The sequence below is a fragment of the Sapajus apella genome, unplaced genomic scaffold, assembly GCF_009761245.1.
Source record: "Sapajus apella isolate SASKATOON/1434 unplaced genomic scaffold, GSC_monkey_1.0 scaffold49, whole genome shotgun sequence".
Taxonomy (NCBI): Eukaryota; Metazoa; Chordata; class Mammalia; order Primates; family Cebidae; genus Sapajus; species Sapajus apella.
The window spans coordinates 14,309,286-14,328,016 of NW_022436989.1; the positions used below are offsets into that span (position 1 = coordinate 14,309,286).

The 18,731-nt window shown below is 47.3% G+C and overlaps 2 protein-coding genes across 7 annotated transcripts in view; one reads left to right on the plus strand and one right to left on the minus strand.

Annotated features, from left to right (window-relative positions):
* Positions 1-6,881, plus strand: part of PCNX2 (pecanex 2) — a 291,183-nt gene extending 284,302 nt beyond the window's left edge. For 3 of the 5 annotated variants that reach the window (XM_032242324.1, XM_032242325.1, XM_032242328.1), the window contains 2 exons: positions 3,845-4,293; positions 5,886-6,881. In XM_032242324.1, coding sequence (XP_032098215.1) covers positions 3,845-4,293; positions 5,886-6,059 — 623 coding nt within the window. In that variant the 3' untranslated portion in view covers positions 6,060-6,881. The other 2 variants (XM_032242327.1, XM_032242329.1) reach the window with 2 other exon arrangements.
* A 4,521-nt stretch (positions 6,882-11,402) lies between these two features.
* The window catches only part of NTPCR (nucleoside-triphosphatase, cancer-related), a 28,721-nt gene continuing 21,392 nt past the window's right edge, over positions 11,403-18,731 (minus strand). For both annotated transcript variants that reach the window (XM_032242330.1, XM_032242331.1), the window contains one exon: positions 11,403-12,025. In XM_032242330.1, coding sequence (XP_032098221.1) covers positions 11,957-12,025 — 69 coding nt within the window. In that variant the 3' untranslated portion in view covers positions 11,403-11,956. The remainder of the gene's footprint in view (positions 12,026-18,731) is intronic.

The window sequence follows — 18,731 nt, forward strand, 5'->3', positions numbered from 1 at the left end:
GTACACTCCCGGGCCTCAGGTTGGAGCCCTTGGCCTTGGAAAAGGAAGGTACAGGTAGGTGTGAACTCCCTGAGGGCTCCCACACCATGGCACCCTTGGCACTTGATGAACAGCAGATGCTAGAAGATGCCCATGTCGTAAATGAGAGAGGAGCTGCACCCATAGGCTTGCCTCCTGCACCCAACCACGCCCCTGATTCTGACCTCCTTCATGGATGCAGATGATGTGGGCATGTGGGTCTTCAGCCCTGACTGGGACTGGGAGCACAAAGCTTTCATTCACCTTAAGACACTGCACCTGAGACCCAGTGTGCAGGAGGCCCCTGGGGTTCCCAGGAGAGCAAGCCCAAGAAGGAGGCTACCACTGTGGGAGGGGCAGCTCTGCCTGGCCGGGCCACCTCTGCCTGGGACACTTTAGGGAAACCACCTACCTGCCATTCCCAACAGGCCATCGTTCCCTTTGGGGATGTGAGGACAACTGGATTTGATTTCAGTCTGTGGCCTCCTTCTCACCCTCCTCCCGGTTAAGTAAAACAAGCATGCCCATCCGAGTTGAGACGCGCAGCTCCCAGAAAGGAAGCCAGAGACCTGGTTGGCCAATGCAGGGGCATTAGAGGCCATTCTCCAGCTACACAGAGGACACCCCTGATCCCAGGTCTTCGTACTTGACCTGGAACAATGGAAAAATCAGCTTCCAATTTTCCTAACCTTTAGCTTGCCCTCCAGTCTACATTGAGGCCCCTTGGGCCCATTGACAGGTGCTTGCCTATGGGTCTCAGCCTCTAGTCAAAGTATTGGTTAATTTTTTGAAATGCTTCTAATTGCCAAGTTTAAGAAACACCGTACTCACCCTGAACTTTCTGGGACTCACTGGATTTCTAATCAGGCTTTTGGCATCAGGTCAGTTTTTCAGATTTTTCCCGTGTATCCTTTACTTACATGTTAGTGTGCTGGGTGCTGAGCTTATAGAAGTGATACAAGGTCCTTTGCTGCAGAAAGGGCACAGGGTGGCGATCACCGTGCATCAGACAGTGACAACACAGTGTGCTGAGTGCCATTCGAGAGGTGGTCGGGGGCCTCTCAGAGTGGAGGACCTGCCTCTCTGGAAAGGGCACAACAGAGACCCTTAGCCAAGTAGCAAAGGGTGAGCAGTTTTGAAGGGCGAATTTGAACCACATTCTAACAAGGGTCTGTTTCACTCACCAGGTCGCCAAGACTCAACTCCCATAACTGGGGACCAACTGCCCCACCCTTCCTTGGTCCCTGCCTCAGTTCTGGCCAGGTATCCCAATCCTGAGCCCTTGCTAGATGCCCGGAGGACTGGGGTCCCTCCTGCCTGAGACCCCACAAGCAGAACTCCTCTCCCCAGGCTGGCCACGCTGTGCATCTGCTGCTGCTGGTGCACATAGCACTTTGCACCCAGCTGACAGGCGCCACTATGCCAGCCTCATCTAGGGCCTGACAGCCTGCAGGGATCTTGCTGAAGTAAAAAGTATATGTCATTGCTGGAAGGGGAGCTGGCCTAGCAGTGGAGGCTGGTGACCTACTTACTGATGAGCAGTTAGGAGTTCATAACTAATCCGAATCCCGGATTGGAGAGGGAGGCTGTCTTCTCTTGTTCCTAAGGAGCTGCACCACCGCCTTTCAGAGAATATCAGACAAAGGTATTAAGTGCCACGATAATAAACCAAGAAAAGCAATTTATACATAAGCTATTTCCATTCAGGTTCTAGAGAGGTTTTCCCTAGAAACATTCATAACTTGGTAATACAGTAATTTGCAAAATAAGTTAAATTGTGAAATAATGATCCTGTGTAGCACAATGCATTTAGTATGGTTTGCTTACTTAGTGCTGTTCCATTTGCAAAATTAATTTAAAAAAAAAAGCAATGAGAAAATCAGAAGCAATGAAGTTGTGTGGCAGGGGAGGGAGTCTATGTCTTGCACAGACTATAGCAGGCCATTTCCCTTTGACACACAGTGGATTATTTGTCCCTTTGTTCCTGAAATTCTCTGGGAAGTTCCCCACCAAGTATGGGTGGTCTTCTACTGAGCATCACAATCACTGACTTGTGGATGAATGTGGACTATTTTTGGACAGTGATCTGCTTTTACAATATAAATCACAAACAGACCTCCGGCCTTGCCAGATGCTGAATAAACTAACAAATCGCCATCCCTGTTTCTCATTCTGATTCGTCAGGGTCCCTTTCCTCCTTTTTTCTCTGTAAGAGCAACATATTCAACTACCTAGCCAGGACCTTTCAGGCAGGCCCAGATGCAGCCCTCCTGCGGCAGAGGTGGATGGGCCCTGTGCCAGGAGCTGAGCACACTCCTCCCAAAGAGGGCAGCCCCATCCTGTGGAAGCCCACAGCACTGTGGGGTGAGCGCTCCATACTCTCGGCACACAGCAGGAGAAAGTGAGACGGGAGCACCAGTGCCCTCTGCAAATGGGCACTCAACCATCACAGCATCCAAACTGGCATTATGGTCAACATGAGGCAGAAAGGCCCCTTCAGCCTAGGCCACGGTGGGATGGGGTGAGGCTGGAAGAACCCTGGAATCCCCATTGTCACGTTTATCGCTAATGAATTGCCTCTCACATGATGTGTCAGTTCTGGGTTCTCCTCTAGGCGGCCATACCTGCCTCAGAATCACCAGATGCACAATGAATAACTCGGGCATTTGGGGTGAGGTGAACACGAGGCAATGCATTGGGTGTCCTTTCTGATACTTATGCCTCAGCCCCTTCTATTTGACTTAATGCCTAACTGTAGCAGCTGCAGGAGACATACGTCCCCATGAGGCCATTGGTAGAACTGTGACATCATTAGCTGCTCCCATCAAAATAATATTTCTAAATTAGCCCCTCGTGATCATGGATGCTCAAGTTAACCCAGTGTTCTAGCCAGCACATTTTTTTTTAGACTGCTTAGACTGCAGTGCTGACCAACACGCCACACAGGTGGATCAGGCACAGAGGACCCCGCGAAGTTGGTCTGCTTCCAGAAGCATGGACAGAACCACATCTTTGGGGGTAGTCCAGTCCCTTTTGTCAAAAATGGCCTTGTCTAGACAACTTTCAGCTCATTTCCAGACTCTGCTGCGGAGAGGGGCAATACTGTGACACCCAGTCATCCAGTGGCGCCAACATCATGATGGGCCCCTTGCCCAGGGCTGCCAGCCAGGCTGGGGTGGCAGGGCCCCTGAGAGGCGAGGCGGTGGGTGAAGGGGCTGGGCGAGAAAAGCATGGGAACCAAGGCCCAGGCCTGGCCAGTAGCGTGTGGGCCTGTCAGGAAAGGCTGTCCTGGAAAACAGAGCCCATGGCATGAGCTCCAGCTCTCCTAGCCTTTTTTCTTTCTTCATGGCAAATAAAAATCACAGAACCCTCCATGTTTTCCTTTATCGCCGCTGATCAGATGAGCATAGGAACCACGGCCTTGAGCCAGGATCAGATTTGGTTCTACTTTATGAGACCAAGTTCCACTGCTGGCATCGTCCTGGTTTGCCTGGACCAAGTGCCTTCTAGGGACGAGGGACTTTTCGGTGCTAGAACCAGGAATGTCTTGGCAAACTGGGCAGATCTGTCACCCTGGCTGCAGCTAGTCACACTGTGCCCCGACCCCAGCCCCCACTCTTGGGTGCCCTTCAGTTCTCAGGACCTGGACTTGGCAGGAGGGAGCGGGTGAGGCAGTGGTCAGGCTTCCAGCTCTTGTCCCAGCCTTGCAGGTGGTGCCCTGAGGAAGGTTCCCCGGGCCCAGGCAGAGCAGGCCACCTGCTTCACCACACAGGCATCAATGTTCATGACCCCCCGTTACAACTCTATGTTCTGCTTTCTTTTAAAGGCAGGAGGAAAGGCAGGAGCCAGTCCATGCAGGCGCACTCGGCACTAAGCCAAAGGCCACCCATGCTGAGCTCATCTGGCCCGATCTTAGAGAGCCGCCAGCCATTCCTCCAGACGTCCACCTCTGTGCACGAGCTGGCCCAGAGGCTCTCGGGCAGCCGGCTCTCCCTGCACACCTCAGCCACGTCCCTGCACTCTCAGCCCCCACCCATCACCACCACAGGTCACCTGAGCGTCCGCGAACGGGCCGAGGCCCTCATCAGGTCCAGCCTGGGCTCCTCCACCAGCTCCACCCTGAGCTTCCTCTTCGGCAAGAGGAGCTTTTCCAGCGCACTTGTCATTTCTGGACTCTCTGCTGCAGAGGGGGGCAATACCAGTGACACCCAGTCATCCAGCAGCGTCAATATCGTGATGGGCCCCTCAGCCAGGGCTGCCAGCCAGGCCACTCGGGTAAGGGGCTGGGCAGGGCTCCCCAGGATGAGCTGGGGTGGTGGCATGGGCTTCTGGCCTGAGCGTGGTCCCCACCCTTCTGCCTGCAGAACCCCATCCCCTCCTCTGTGGGGCTCCCAGAATGACAAAGGACAGTGATTAGACACGAAGTGGCTTAGCTGCTCTAGGAAGCAGACAAGATACAGAGCACACGTCCTGTAAATGATAATACCCAGGCAGGCACTGAAAGGAGTCGCCAGATGCAGAGGTTCAGCAGAACTGTGGCCACTAGCCCTGCACCTGGGAGTGAGGGAGAATGCTCTCCATTCATCCATATGGTGGGACTCTTTTTACATGATTTCTGGCTTGAGGGAGAGGAAAGGGTAGCTGTCAATGCTGGAGTTAGATCATCATCGCTTCTCAGCCGAGATTTAACTTTAAAGCTGCTGAGACAGCCCACTGCTTCTAGGTATTTCAATACTAGATAAGGAGAGTTTTAAGGACGTCACCCAAATAAGCTGTTACTTGTCCAGAATCCCAAGGCAGCTGATGTGAAATGAATTCTTAAGCTTCATCAGCGAGAAAAAGGTAAATGCCCGGCAGTTCTCCTATGTAACCCAGTAGACAGGGAAAATCGATGGTGTCAAGGCAAGACTGGGTTGGATTTGGAGATTTCCCCCGCTCCTTTTGAGTGTTCAGGTTTTCCTGCCCGTAGCTCATGCTTTCCATCACACACCAGGGTTGCAGCAGCTTGGCCTCTGGTTCTGGGTGTGGTTATTTGCAGGTGGAGAAAGGGGGCCGCACCTGAACATTCCTCTGTCGCCCTCCCTCTCCTTCATGGGAAAAGCTCTCCACACAAGTGCCTTCCTGCCAGGGGAAGCCAAGGCTGGGTTGGCCACCCTATGAAAAGCCAGAGGATTGCAGCCGTGGGTGCCATCTTTCATGGAGGGGGAGATTGATGGGCTTTCCTGGAACCCCCAGGCCCTTCTGGCCAAGAGGAAAGAGCTGGTTACTGCAGGAATTTGACCTACATTTAGATAACTAAAAGAAAAAATCTCCCCTCCCTTTTCTTTATTTCTTCAATATAAGTTCATAAAATATCACCCTTCTCCCTGCCCCAATCTGTGTTAAAGTCACAGTCTGTGAGTGCAGTTCTGGGATTCTGTCAAATTCTCCTTCCTGCTCTCCAAAATGGGCAGTTGAGTCATTGGGACCACATGCCTTCAGAATAGAACAGCCTCTGTGTCCTACTGGGGTCAAGCCCGCTGGAACTCAGCATTCATGACAGGGGCTAAGTGTGCATGAAGTCACACTGACCACAACTGGAAATCCAGGTGCACTAATACCCTTTCCTCCCGGGCCGCTCTTTCCAGCATAGTCATCCAGAAAGACCAGCATGCAGAGGCCCTGTGTCCCAGACACGGCATCAGCTGATGTCCTGTCCTCAGAGGCCACCATGCTGGCACCGTCATTTGACCTGATGTTAGAACTTGACCTCAAGGTTGGACAGCACCAGCCTTTAGTTCCCACAGCATGGGGTGGGGGGTGCCAATTAAAATGGGTAGTGAACATCTGCTGAGCGGTTTGCTGCTTTTCTTTCTTCTCTTTGGAAGCACCTCTCCGAGCCATGTGAGCCCACCGACACCACCGAGCAGGGGCAGGTTCGTGACCGACGTCTGGCTGAGGCTGTGGCGGAGACTCTCAGGGTGGTCTGCAGGAGAGCAAGCCAGGAGGACATGGGCCTGGACGACACAGCCTCGCAACAAAGTGTGTCAGACGAGCAGTGACAGGCGTGCAGCTGGCGGGGGGCGGGGGGAGGTCGGCGCCCCCACAGCTCCCACCTGTGTGTGCTGCTCTCCCCAAATCACAACCACCCAACACATGAGGGGCTCCTCCTGTGGAAAAGGAGAGCTGTTCCAAAACACAGAACTTACCTCAGGTTTTTGAAAAAAACAAAAACTCAACTCACATGATGGGGAAACAGCGAAGAAGCCACACGGCAGCTCCTCCCCGAGGCACGGCACCGCCCAGAGCAACATGCCGTGGACGGCACCACACACACTCCGGAATCTGCAATCTCAAACAAAAGCCATTTACTATCTTAAAACAACTAGAGTAAACAGAGCCAGGAAATGAATGCCCTGAAGAAAATAAGACAACTGCATGCTACATCACTGGCACTTTATACATTACTGTTACCGCAAAAAAGAAATGAACAGCAGCACATCTGACGCCATCAGCTGGGCAGATGCATTAGGCTTAAATCTAAGTGTCAAGAAAACCCTATTTCTTTATCATATTTATGCAGCTGTTAAGCATAATATGGTGGCAGTTTCACAAGAACCGTGATCATGCATGCAGTCATGTCTCAAGTATTCTGTGAAAAGCCAGGATATGTTCGGATGTGAGTTTAGAAATCAAGTCCATCTGGTGCATGGAAAGCCACCTGAGTCACATGATGCTCCTCACTGTAGTCTACGCAATTTGTGGGCCGCCAGCGCCCTGTGGGCTTCACAGGGACAAGTGCTTGTTCTCCAAGCCCCGCAACCCTGACTGTCACAGAACACTCGCGCACACCTTTGTTTTTGAAATTAAAATGTTTATAGTTATTCTTGTGTCCAGTGTTTTGAGTTCTGTTGAAACTTCTCATTTCTAAAAGTGTATCTTTTATGGTGAGAATGACATTTGGGTAAATTCTGAGACAACTTTTCCCATCTTCAAAACCCCCAGGAACCTGTATCCTTGCTGGGGTGGAGGTCCCGAAATGGAGTCCATAGAGTATCACTGGCCTGTGAACCATCCCTTTTGAAAAGATCATAGTTAGAAATACTCAATTTCTTTTTTGTGAGACAGTCTCCTCGCATCGCCCAGGCTGGAGTGCAGTGGCGCTATCTCAGCTTACTGCAACCTTTGCCTCCCAGGCTCAGGCGATTCTTCTGCCTCAGCCTCCCAAGCAGCTGGGATTACAGGCATGTACTGCCACACCCAGCTAATTTTTGTATTTTTAGTAGAGACTGGGTTTCATCATATTGACCAGGCTGGTCTCGAACTCCTGACCTCATGATCCGCCCACCTCAGCCTCCCAAAGTGCTGGGATTACAGCCATGAGCCACTGCGCCCGGCCAGAAATATTCAATTTTAAATAGTCACACAAATTTCTTCAAAGTCTTTAGGATTTGGAAATTTGAGGAGAAGGTTGGGGGAAGGGTAGTATAGAGAATCCCTTATCTCTTGGGAGTAAATTGTAATGCTTTTATAATTTTTTTTTGTAAAATAAGAATCAGCAATTAGTAACAGTAAGTGGGCTCCATAATCTGAGACAGAATGCTATTATTTTCAGATCAGCACTCCCTAGAGGTGCAAACTTTAATTTAAATGTAGTTGTATGTCTAATAGGAAGCTGATAGAGCCTTGCTGCAGTTCTTTAAGGTAGCCAAATTAAACTGGGCTGGCAGCTCCTGTAATACACTGGGGCAACTTTACAGCCAGGCCCCAAGGGCTAAACGGCAGGCCTGGAGCTGTGAGTGCGGCCTCCCCATGCGGGTGACTCCTGTGGAGTTAGGAAAACCACAGTGCCTAGCAGCCATCAGCCAGGAGCATGACTGGTCACTCCTTAGGCACTGAGGTAGGAAACACAGAAAGCATTCCCCAAAAAGGGGAATTGCCCCAAAGAGCTAGAAACCCAGGCTGGACAGACATGGCTGTGCAGACGAGAAAGCCAGAGCACCCTGGGCACTCCTCCATCCTGTTTCTCTGGGGAGGTTCCTGAGGTACTTCTTCAACTGCTACTCTGTTCATTGCTTATCCCAGTTCGCGGGTTCTCAGTGGCATCTTTTGTGGGGAGGAAGGAGAATGAAAGTGACACAGTGTATCTACAACATTAAGGCCACATTAATCAGATGAGAGTGCAGTGCCATTCCGCACTGAGTGGGCGTCTCGAGTGTGCCAACTGGGGCGCAGGTGCGCACACTCACATCCGCAGGCGAATGCGTGCACAGAGGGAAGGTGGCAGCATCGGAGTCACCCTAGGATTCTTGGGGGCTGTTTGACCAGCATCAACAATGTAGCCATACCTCTTTTTCTTTTTTACTGTGGTACACAACTTTTATATTTACAACTCATGAACTTGTTAATCTGGCCCTTCATCTAGTCAGCTGTGTATCAAAAAGGATTTCCTTCAAAATGTTATATTCTAAGCCCCATTTAGAGGAGGCATCCCTAATTTGACATTTCTTGCTAGAGTTGTTCGCGTTATGCCAGTATATAGCTAAAGAGTTATTTGGACACAGAACAAAATGGTTTCTCCTCCAAAGATAATATAAAAACCATAGTGCTTGGTTTTATATGACTTGTCTGGCTAATTTGACATTATTGATTCTAAATAATGTTGAAATTATCTGGCAAGTAGTTTGTTAAAATCCTGTGATACTTCAACTTCTCTTTACCCATAAAATGTGCAGTGCAATGCCTGTTTACTTAGCTCGCCACCTCCAGCCTCATCCACTGTGCTGTTTTGTTCCAAGTCGCTATGCTACACAAGCATCCATCATTACACACACAGGTGCGATACACAGATACAACAACCTTCTATGAATACCAAAATTGGCAGCAAAAGAAGAGAAGTAAGTCTGTTTCACATTTTCCAGGCAACCAGTGTTCCCACCCACTTGATAATTGGAGGGATCCCTCCTGGTTGGGGGTGATAATCACAGAAGATACTCTATCCATTTAAAAGGCCACCCATCTCCCTGCCTGTGCTTACCCTCACTCAGAGGCAAGAAGAAACAACTTTTAAAGTATTGTGTGTTAAGCGTATGATCTGCTAAGGGGGAAAGAGAAAGTACGATTTAGTAAATCATTCTTCAAATCAGTCCTGATTCATCCCATCCGACCTTGTTATTCTAGCTGAGATTCTTCATACAAGCAATACACGTTAATTCTGTGCTTTTCCAAGTGAATTCCTCCTTGAGACTCACATCCAACCATCTGTTAGATATTTTGCTTTGTTTGAATAGGAGGCATTTCAAACTCAGGTATAAGAGAATCCCTGGCTTCAATCTGTCCTGCCGCTGCCCCGCCGCCCCCCACCATCCGACCAGAGCTCCTCACCTCAGCCGTGGCACCCACAGGGAGGCAGGACTCAGCTCTGCTCCTCTCATCCTGGCTGCGTGGAGGACGGTCACGTGGAGTTCTGCCACGGCACCTCTTCTTCCTTTAGATCTCAGCATGACACTGTTCTACAGGCTGTGCGCATTGCCCCTGAGTTCTAGTTATTTGTGAGTTGATCTTATCCATCATTAAATTTCATTGTTTTACAATACAGGGATTGCATCTGACACCTCCATAGGTGCTCCATGATCATTCTGTTTGACTAATACAATAATCATTTCAGGACCTCGCCACAAGAGACACTAAATGTTCTTTGGATTCACCACAGTTTATCACAGCTAAATGTCAACTCTGAGGTCTGGAGGCATATAATGCACTAAAAATGCTAAAGCTCAAGAAGAACGCAGCAGGGCATGATGAAAGAGTGAACTCTGGAGCCACATAGACGTGGGCTCAAATCCCCTTTTTCACCACTATCACTGCGCTCTTGAACAAACACTCAAACACTCCAACCTTGTCTCTTTACCATTAAACAGAAAGTGTGCATAAGCTCCCACAGCCCCAAGTGCTAGGGGCTGAATCTGTTCCACACAAGTGGATACTTTCAAGTAGGCAGAGATACCCCCACCCCACATAAGCACAATTGCCTTCAGCAATAAGCCCTTCCGACTAGCTCTTTAACTTTGAAATAACCTTCACCGGCTAAGACAAAATCAAAGTCTACAAAATAGACACGACTGAAATACTGAGCTCCTAGAAACAAGCACAAGAAGAAACATGGCCCTTGGTATTACAGATGCATGAGGGGTGCTTATAAATGCAGAACGCCCTCCCGGAGGTGCCAGGAAAGGCTCCATCTCAGTGGGGTCTCACCCCAGCTGGGGCAGACCAGCTCCACCAGGCCTGGGTGTACATTGATGACATTTCCCAGCCTGTCTCCCTTTCTTAGTTCTCCTGAGGGCTGTGCTACTTTCACAGATTCATGGCCAGGATCAAGTTCCCAGGCCTTTGTGGGAAGCCTCTACCCATCTCAGAGGCCGTGCCCCTCCTGGCCCATTGAGGCATGTAGCCCACACCAGTGTTCAGTAACCCTCTTGTCCTGGTGATGGTGGCTGGAAGTCACAGCCAGTCTACGAGACGTCCTGAGCTTGGAACGCAGTCTCGCTGAACAGCCCGGCCAGGCAGAGACGGAGGAAAGAGAGGCCCACTTCCTCCTCCTGGGCAAGTGGCCCTTTTTGAGGGATTAGGTCATGATCTATTAGGGCTTCCTGTTGTGGTCCCTCCAAGGCTAGGCAAGTCCAAGTCAAGCTTCACAAAGCTACCTTGGAAGAAAAGCCCTGAGGAGAGAGACACTGACGTAAGAGCCAGTCCTGGGCTGTGCACCATTCTGTGTTGATGCAAGCACTTCACGCCCCATTCACTGTGTCCCAGTGCCCGGCCCAGGGCGCCTCACCCCTGCATGCCCAACTTACTCACAGTTAGATAGAAGGCACACTGCCACTTACGCCAGTGGGTCTGCAGTCAATGCTGTTTAAAGAAATCCTGGAAATTCATAGATCTTCACCAAAATGACCAAAAAAAAGTGAACTGTTTATCACTCCAGTACTATCTACCACTTGGGGGGAGGTTTTTATCCTCTATGAATTCTGGGGTTTCAGTGGTCTTTAGCCTTATTTTTACAGTACCCCTGCTATGGGCTGAACCCTTCATTTCTACACCATTATTCTTGATAAGCCCAGCCCTCGGCACTGGGTACGCTCCACAGTTGTGTGGAGTGGCTGAAGGTTTCCTTCCGTGGTGTGGCATCACTCTCCTGAGATGACCACCACTCCCTGCTTTTCTGGAAGGGGAACTAGGCATAGAAAGATTCAAAATTGCTCCCATGTTAACTTAGGCAAAGCAGTGCTCTTATGCAAACCCGTGAGCTGAGCTCTTGTCATTTGGCCGGCTGAATATCAGAGGCTATCAACACTTCTAAAGGATGTGTGTTCCTCCCACACAATGCCTCCTGTCTGTAACCGTCAGGTTTATTTTTACATTTATTAAGCAATAAGCAAACAAACAGAGTTGGGGGAGATGACCTAAAATGATTTTCTTTTGGAATTTTTCTTTAAATCAAGTAACTGTTATCACTTTAAGTTGCATGAGACTGAAGCTGCACCTGGAGAAGAATTTAATTTTCATGACATGCAAAACTGATCAGGCAGTGAACGCCTTCCTCCCCCTTCCCCTCAACACATTTATAAACTTCGATGGGGGCAAATTCCATCCAATACTCTGAAAACTATTTCTCATCTCCTAATTTACCCAAATCATGTGCATGACTGCAAGAGAAAATAAACAGAAATCTTTAAGCATAAATAAGCCACAACGGATTGTTAATCTTGTACAGACAATCCAGCATTAAGGCTAATTTGATCTTTTAAACATTTTATGGAAAACAGCTGTTGAGTTTTCTCTAGAAAAGCCCACAAGGTTCCATAACCCCAAAGGCATACAGCCTCGACAGGCAGGGCTCCATCGGGCTCCTCGTGAACTGGGCACTCCTTCACGGGCAGAAAAGCAGAATGTGACTTCACTTCCTGCTGCTCTGCACACACGTCACAATATCTGGCAGAAGGTGGTTTCTGTTTTCCTTGGTGACCTGGGGAAAGAAGTGAGAGATAGGCTTCAGAGCTCCTTTCCTCTTCTTCAATCTTGTGCTGGGTAACTCTCTAGAACAAAAGCCTGGAAAGCTGGGAGAGGGTGAGGCATGTTGTGTGTCCCAGCGAGGAGGCCTGACTCTTCAGAAGCACTCAGAAACAGGACAGGTGTCACTGAGTCCCAACATCAGCCTCTACAAAGTGACAGCTCAAAAAGTGAAAGTGGGTTGGGATCCCAGACTGATTTCAGCCAACCATGGGGAGAGCTGTGAACTGAGCCCTGCGAGGCACACCAGGACAGACGATGGGAATGCAGGACCGGGTAGGACCCCTGAGCATGACCTGACTTGATCAGAAGGAACTGAACTGTCAAAGTGAAGTAAGGAGGTGCGCCTGTGAGCCAGCTGGGCTCAGAAGAGCAGCCAGCACAGCAGCAGTGAAGCACCCAGAATTCTGGGATGCTCAGTCATCTACTCACCTCTCCACAAACTTCAAGTGCTCATTTGAAAGATGGGGAAGTGAGAGAGGCAGAGAAGTGAAGGTGCCTCCGTATAGACTGTTATTCAGGCCTCCTGACCGCAATGTGTGTTCTCCATCACTCACACCATTACAAAAACAAAAAAGCAACAGAGTTCACCCAAGCTTTGCCCGATGATCTGCTGTTTATTTTTCTTTCACTACCACACCATCCTGAGTGCCCCAGGGTGAAGGCAGGGCCATCTCTGCTCCTATCACGGTGACTTCCTGCTTGGCCCATGTAATACCCATCCACTCAACACAAGCTGATGGGGTGGAAGGGCAAGCAGGAGTCAGGCCCAGAGACGCGAATAGAGAAGTGCCATAGGTAAGGACCCTGATTCGTGGAGCTCTCAGACCAGGACAGGACAGGTATGAACAAGAGCAATGAAGGAGTCTGAGGGGGGCAGGCAGGAACAGGGGCAGGAAAAGTTTCCAGGGGTCCTTATGCTTGGGTGTAATTTCAACAGGTGAACCATGGAGAAGGAACTGAGCCGAGATTCCCGGTAAGAGGGGGGAGTGCATCTGGAAGCCTTCTGTGGTTCAGGGTGTTGTATCTGAAGAGGGGGCTTGGCACACAGTAGGTGTCAATACATATCCGAGGAGATGCAGAGCGAGCAGACCTTGTCACTTCTGGTTCCTGGCACCCGCTCACCCTTCTTGGAAGAGTGCTCTGATTGTCTCTGGGAGGCTGCACGGTCTAGGAAACTTGCCCCCAGCTAGTGAGTGGGCAAGCCAGACCCTGGTGACTTCTCTGAGATCTGCACCCCAAGAGGAGTGAGTTCATGCAGCAAGTGCCTGAAGCTGACACCCATTTCTACTAGTTCTGGCTGTGTCAATCCCGGGACAGCTCTGGATCCACTTGAAACGAGGACAGTCAGCTTTTCCGTTGGCTTCATGGGATACCTTCAATGGCTCCAAGGCTTTTTGTTGCTGTTTTCACTTAAATTAGCCAAAGTCTATTTCTGTTGTTTGCAATCAAGGAATCCACCTGAGGTAGAAAGGGGACAACACAGGTGGGCACCTCGGGGCTCTTTTCTTCCACTCTGAGTTCAGCAGGGATTGCAGTAGCTTCTGCCTCCAGCCAGACTGTGAGAGTGGACTGCGATCCATAGCTGGAGAATTTTCTCTGGTCTTTTATTATACAGTATGGTGACCACAGAGTAAATAACCTGGTGCTGTATATTTAAAGATAGCTAGAGGAGAAGATTTTGAATGTCATCACCATAAAATATGATTATTTAAAGTGACAGATATGGAAATTACCCTGATGTGATCATTATACAATGTATATATGCATTGAAACATCACACTGTACCCCATAAATATGTACAATTATTAAATCAATTACAAATTAAAAATTAATTTAAAAATTAATGAGCAGAATGCAAACACTCCAATATTAATATTTTGATGCTCCCTTTGATTTCCCTGAGATTATTTCTGAAAATTATGCAGTAAGGTGTTGATGTGAAACCCTCTACAGTATTCGGTTATGATATGCCCAGTATGAGGAAGACACACTCCCAAATGCAAGAACAAAAATCACAGCACCTGCCAACCTCAGTAGTCTTTGCCTTACTTGAAATTCTAGTCTACTTTTTTACTCAACAGCCAGAATTTTGGTTGCAGAAAATCTTTCATGAGAGGCTAATTAGAAGAGGGAACTGGGAGCTGGGAACAGGTAAAGGAAATAAAGAAGACTGCAGAAAGAAAAAGTAACCCCAACCATTCTTTCTGTCTGCACTGGAGTCTTAAGAGAAAGAAAGGAAGGTGACTGGACCTGAACCCTGGCCCCTGCCCAGTGGCTGTAGAGGGCCCTTGGTAAGAATTTATCCTGGGCACAGTGAAGACAAGACTGTGAGCTCCATGGGATCAGAGGCCACATCTCATTTATCCTGTGACCTCCAGATCCAATCCCTTGCTTATTAGGAATGTTGGGGGCCATTCCAAAAGTTTCAAGGAAATAGATGTGGTTTTGTTTTGCTTTCTTGCACATAGTTATATACTAAGAGGCATTTCTTCCCCTGCCTGTTCCATCCATGTTTTCAGGTTTGGGGCTGTTAAAGTCAGAACATAAGCAGGACCTGGTATCTGGTATTACATCTGTGCCCAGCACATCAGTCAAGTACTGTCTCTTACAGTACCTAGACCAACCAGATGGAAAGACAAACTGGCAATATCATCAACCCATCTTCTTATTTAAAAAATCAAGAAGCAGGAAGGGGAGACTGAGCAGGGCATACAGACACAGGTCATATTCTCACTCATAGGCAGGTGTTGAACAATGAGAACACATGGACACAGGGAGGGGAGCACTACACACTGGGGTCAGTTGGGGGGAAATAGGGGAGGGATGGTGGGGGGTGGGAAGCTGGGGAGAGATAGCAAGGGGAGAGATGCCGGATGTAGGTGATGGGGAGGAAGGCAGCAAATCACACTGCCACGTGTGTACCTATGCAACAATCTTGCATGTTCTTCACATGTACCCCAAAATCTAAAATGCAATAAAATAAATAAATGGGAAAAAAAAAAAACAAAAAAACAAGTTAGAAGGCAGTGAGATAGCACTGAAATAGCCTGGAAGACCAGATAATATCCACTCACTGCTGCCAAGAACAAGTGCATCCCATGGTCTAAACAAGAGACTTAATCATACTATGAAGCCGCCAGCTTGAAAAAGATCTAAAGGTGTTGATCACATTACCAATGTTATAACACTTACTAGAAGGCAGCAAAATCAATCAGTGACACACTCACTGGGATACAGTGGGATAAAACTCAATGGAATACAATGGTATAACCTCTTAGAGTTCTGAAAAACAAATTATTGAAGAACCTATAAGTCAACTGCTATGGTTTGAATATGTCCCCCAAAGTTCATGTGATGGAAACTTAACCCTCATGCAAATACAGGTGGGACCTTTAAGAGGTGATTAGGTCATGAGGGCCGTCCCCATGAATGGATTCATGCCATTATAGTGGGGATGAGTGAGTTATGGCAGGACTGGGTTACTGATAAAACGATGTTTGGTTCTCCCTCTTTTGTTCACTGCTAAAACTCCAGTGGATAGGACAGTACCTAATATACAATGGGTGCTCAATATTTACTGAATAGATGAATGAAAATATTCCATAGCCAATTTCCTTTACTGATGCCTTAGTAGATAATAGGAGGTGCCAAAGATTCTATCAGTGAGATTTTATTTTCCTTATCAGGCACTGTTCTTTCTTTTCTTTTTTTTCAACTATTTTTTTTTAACACATCAGAGAATGTTATTGTTTTGCTTCAACTGTCAAACATAATTCTTGAAAACTCAACAGAAGAATAAAAGCCCACTATACTCACTCAGTTTTACTCTTTCCATAGTTCGTTCTTCCTTCCTGACGTTTCAGGACTCCTTTTACCATTTCCTTTCTGATAACAGAACTTCCTTTGGCCATTCTTTTAGATTGGTCTATTACAACAAATTCTCTTAGTTTTCCTTCATCTGCGAATGTCTTAAAGAATTATGAGTTGACAGTTGTTTCAACACTTAGAAAATGTATCACCTCCTTCTGGCCTTCATGGTTTCTGCTGAGAAATCTGCTGTCACTCATTGTTTTTGTCCTAGAGGTAAGGGGCTGCTTTCCTTTCACTGCTTTCAAGACTTGAATTTTCAGAAGTTTGACTATGGTATGTCTTTGCCTGAATTTGAGTTTATCCTTTTGGGGTTCACTGAAAATGTATGTTTACTTATTTTGCCATATGTGACAAAAATGCAGCCATTGCTTCTTCAAACACCTCTTCAGCCCCACGCTCCTCTCCTGGTGCTACAATGACATGGATGTCACATCTTTTGTTATAGTCCCACGGGTCCCAGAAACTCTGTTCATTTCTTTTTTTAAAAAAATGTCTGCTCTGTCAAGTAGTTTCTATTGTTCTACCTTCAAGTTCACCGATTTTTTTCTTCTGTCATCTCTATTCTGATGAGCCTATTCGGTGACTTTTTAATTTCACTATTGTATTTTATAGTTCTAAAATTTTCATTTGATTCTTCTGTCTTCTAGATTTTTGCTGAAACTTTCCAGTTCTTTGCTGAGACCATTTTTCATTTGTTTCATGTGTGTCTGTAATTTTCTAAAGCATTTTTATGATGGTTGTTTTCAAATCCTTGCCCTATAATGCCACTATCTGAGTCACCTGGCTGTTGAGATCTGCTGATTGCCTTTCCTCACTCAGGTTTAGGTATTCCTGATTCTTGGCATGACAAATGATTTTCAGCTGTGTCTGTGTGTTGTTCCTTTGGTCCTTAGGTTCCTAGCCAATCTGCCTTTTTCTCTTCACCAAGGTTTTCGGCTGCAATTAGCAGGAAAAATAAACACAAGTGTGTCTATTCCATCTTGTCTAAAACTGGAAGTGTTCTTAGGTATTTTTGGAAAATACTCTGTTCACCCAACATTATGAAGAACAGTAAGTCTAGATAATATTACTAATGTGTGTGGTATATTTCCCCCATATCATGAGTTCAGTATCATCTTCACACTATGCATGTTCAGTTGGTAGCAAGGGGAGGCTGCCTGTGACCACTTTTCGTAGCTCATCTTCTTACCTAGAATGTTCTTTTTTCTTTTTCCCATTTCCTCCTTCAAGAACCCACTCAAGAACCACTTCCTTTGGACACCTCTCCCCACCACCACTGCTCATTCAGATCTCTCCCTTCCCTGCCCCTAGATTTTTATTGCCCCATGGTCTGTTTTTCTTGAGGCCAGAGATCATGCCTCACATGTGCCCAAACCACAGACTAAGTGCTGAATGTGAAGAACACTCAAAAATGGATTTGGATACTTTACTGCATATGAGTAATGGAAAGAACCCACAACTATATCTAATCGAACTCCTAAGTTTGCAGATAAAGAAAATGAGTTTCTTGGCCAGGCACAGTGGCTCATGCCTGTAATCCCAACACTTTGGGAGGCTGAGGCAGGCAGATTGTTTCAGCTCACGAGTTTGAGATCACCCTGGGCGACATGGTGAAGCCCTGTCTCTCCAAAAAAATGAGCCAGGTGTGGTGGCACATGACTATAGTCCCAGCTTCTTGGGAGGCTGAGGTGGAGGAAGGCTTGAGCCTGGGAGCAGAGGATGCAGTGAACCAAGAGCATGCCACTACACTCCAGCCTGGGCAACAGAGCCTGACCTTGTCTCTCTCTCAAAAAAAAAGAAAAAAGAAAGAAACAAAATGAGGTTCTTGATTTATAAAACTGTAACAGGCCAGGCACAGTGGCTTTCACCTGTAATCCCAGCACAGATTATTCTGGGCAACAGAGCAAGACTCTGCCCACCCCCTCCCAAAATAATTAAGTTAAATAAAAAATAAAATAAAACTGGAACAGAGGAACCATACAAACTCAAACAACAAAAAATAACAGGGTATGCCAGTCCCTATCTCTTACATAATTAACTCAAAGCTAATCATTTTATTTACAGATCATTAGATGCAATGATTAACTTGCCTGGAGAAAAATTTTGAGTCTGAGAGAGGAAGAAATGTGGTATGAGCCAAAGACACAAAGTTTATTTCTGGGCATCACAGTCAGCTCCCTTCAATCCTTCCTTAGGACTTTTAGATTAGATTAGTTTGCAGAGCTAGCCAATCGCTGGAGTCTAACATTAGCAATTTCCCAGTCTTCCAGCCTAGAAGCTATCTGACTCGAAAACTAATTTTTTTTTTTTATGATCTTTCACTATTCATTGCTCTATTTCCATGGAAACTCTACAATCACAAACAAAACTTCTAATGTGGAGGCCACGTTAAGTAAGGGAAGACAACATGAAACTCTGAAGAACCCCACAAACTTTTCAGGGCTCTCAAATGTCACCTCCTTGAAGAGACCTTCCCTGATCACCTTTGCTACTCCTGCCCCCAACTACCACATTGCCTGGTTTCTTTACTTTTGCCTTTACCAGTAACTGCTATATTCGTCTGTTCACATTTTTGGTATCCAGCTCCTCCACTAGAATGTAAGCTTCATGAGAGCAGGGACTTGGTCAGTCTCATTCACCACAGTATCCCAAGACATTATGATACCGGCATATAGTAGGTGCTCAATCGCAATTGACCAAATGAATGAATAAATAACTCAATGAAGGAGTGCACACATTTTTCCAAGTCTGGCTGGTCTAACCCTAATGGCTGTTTACCACTACACTCC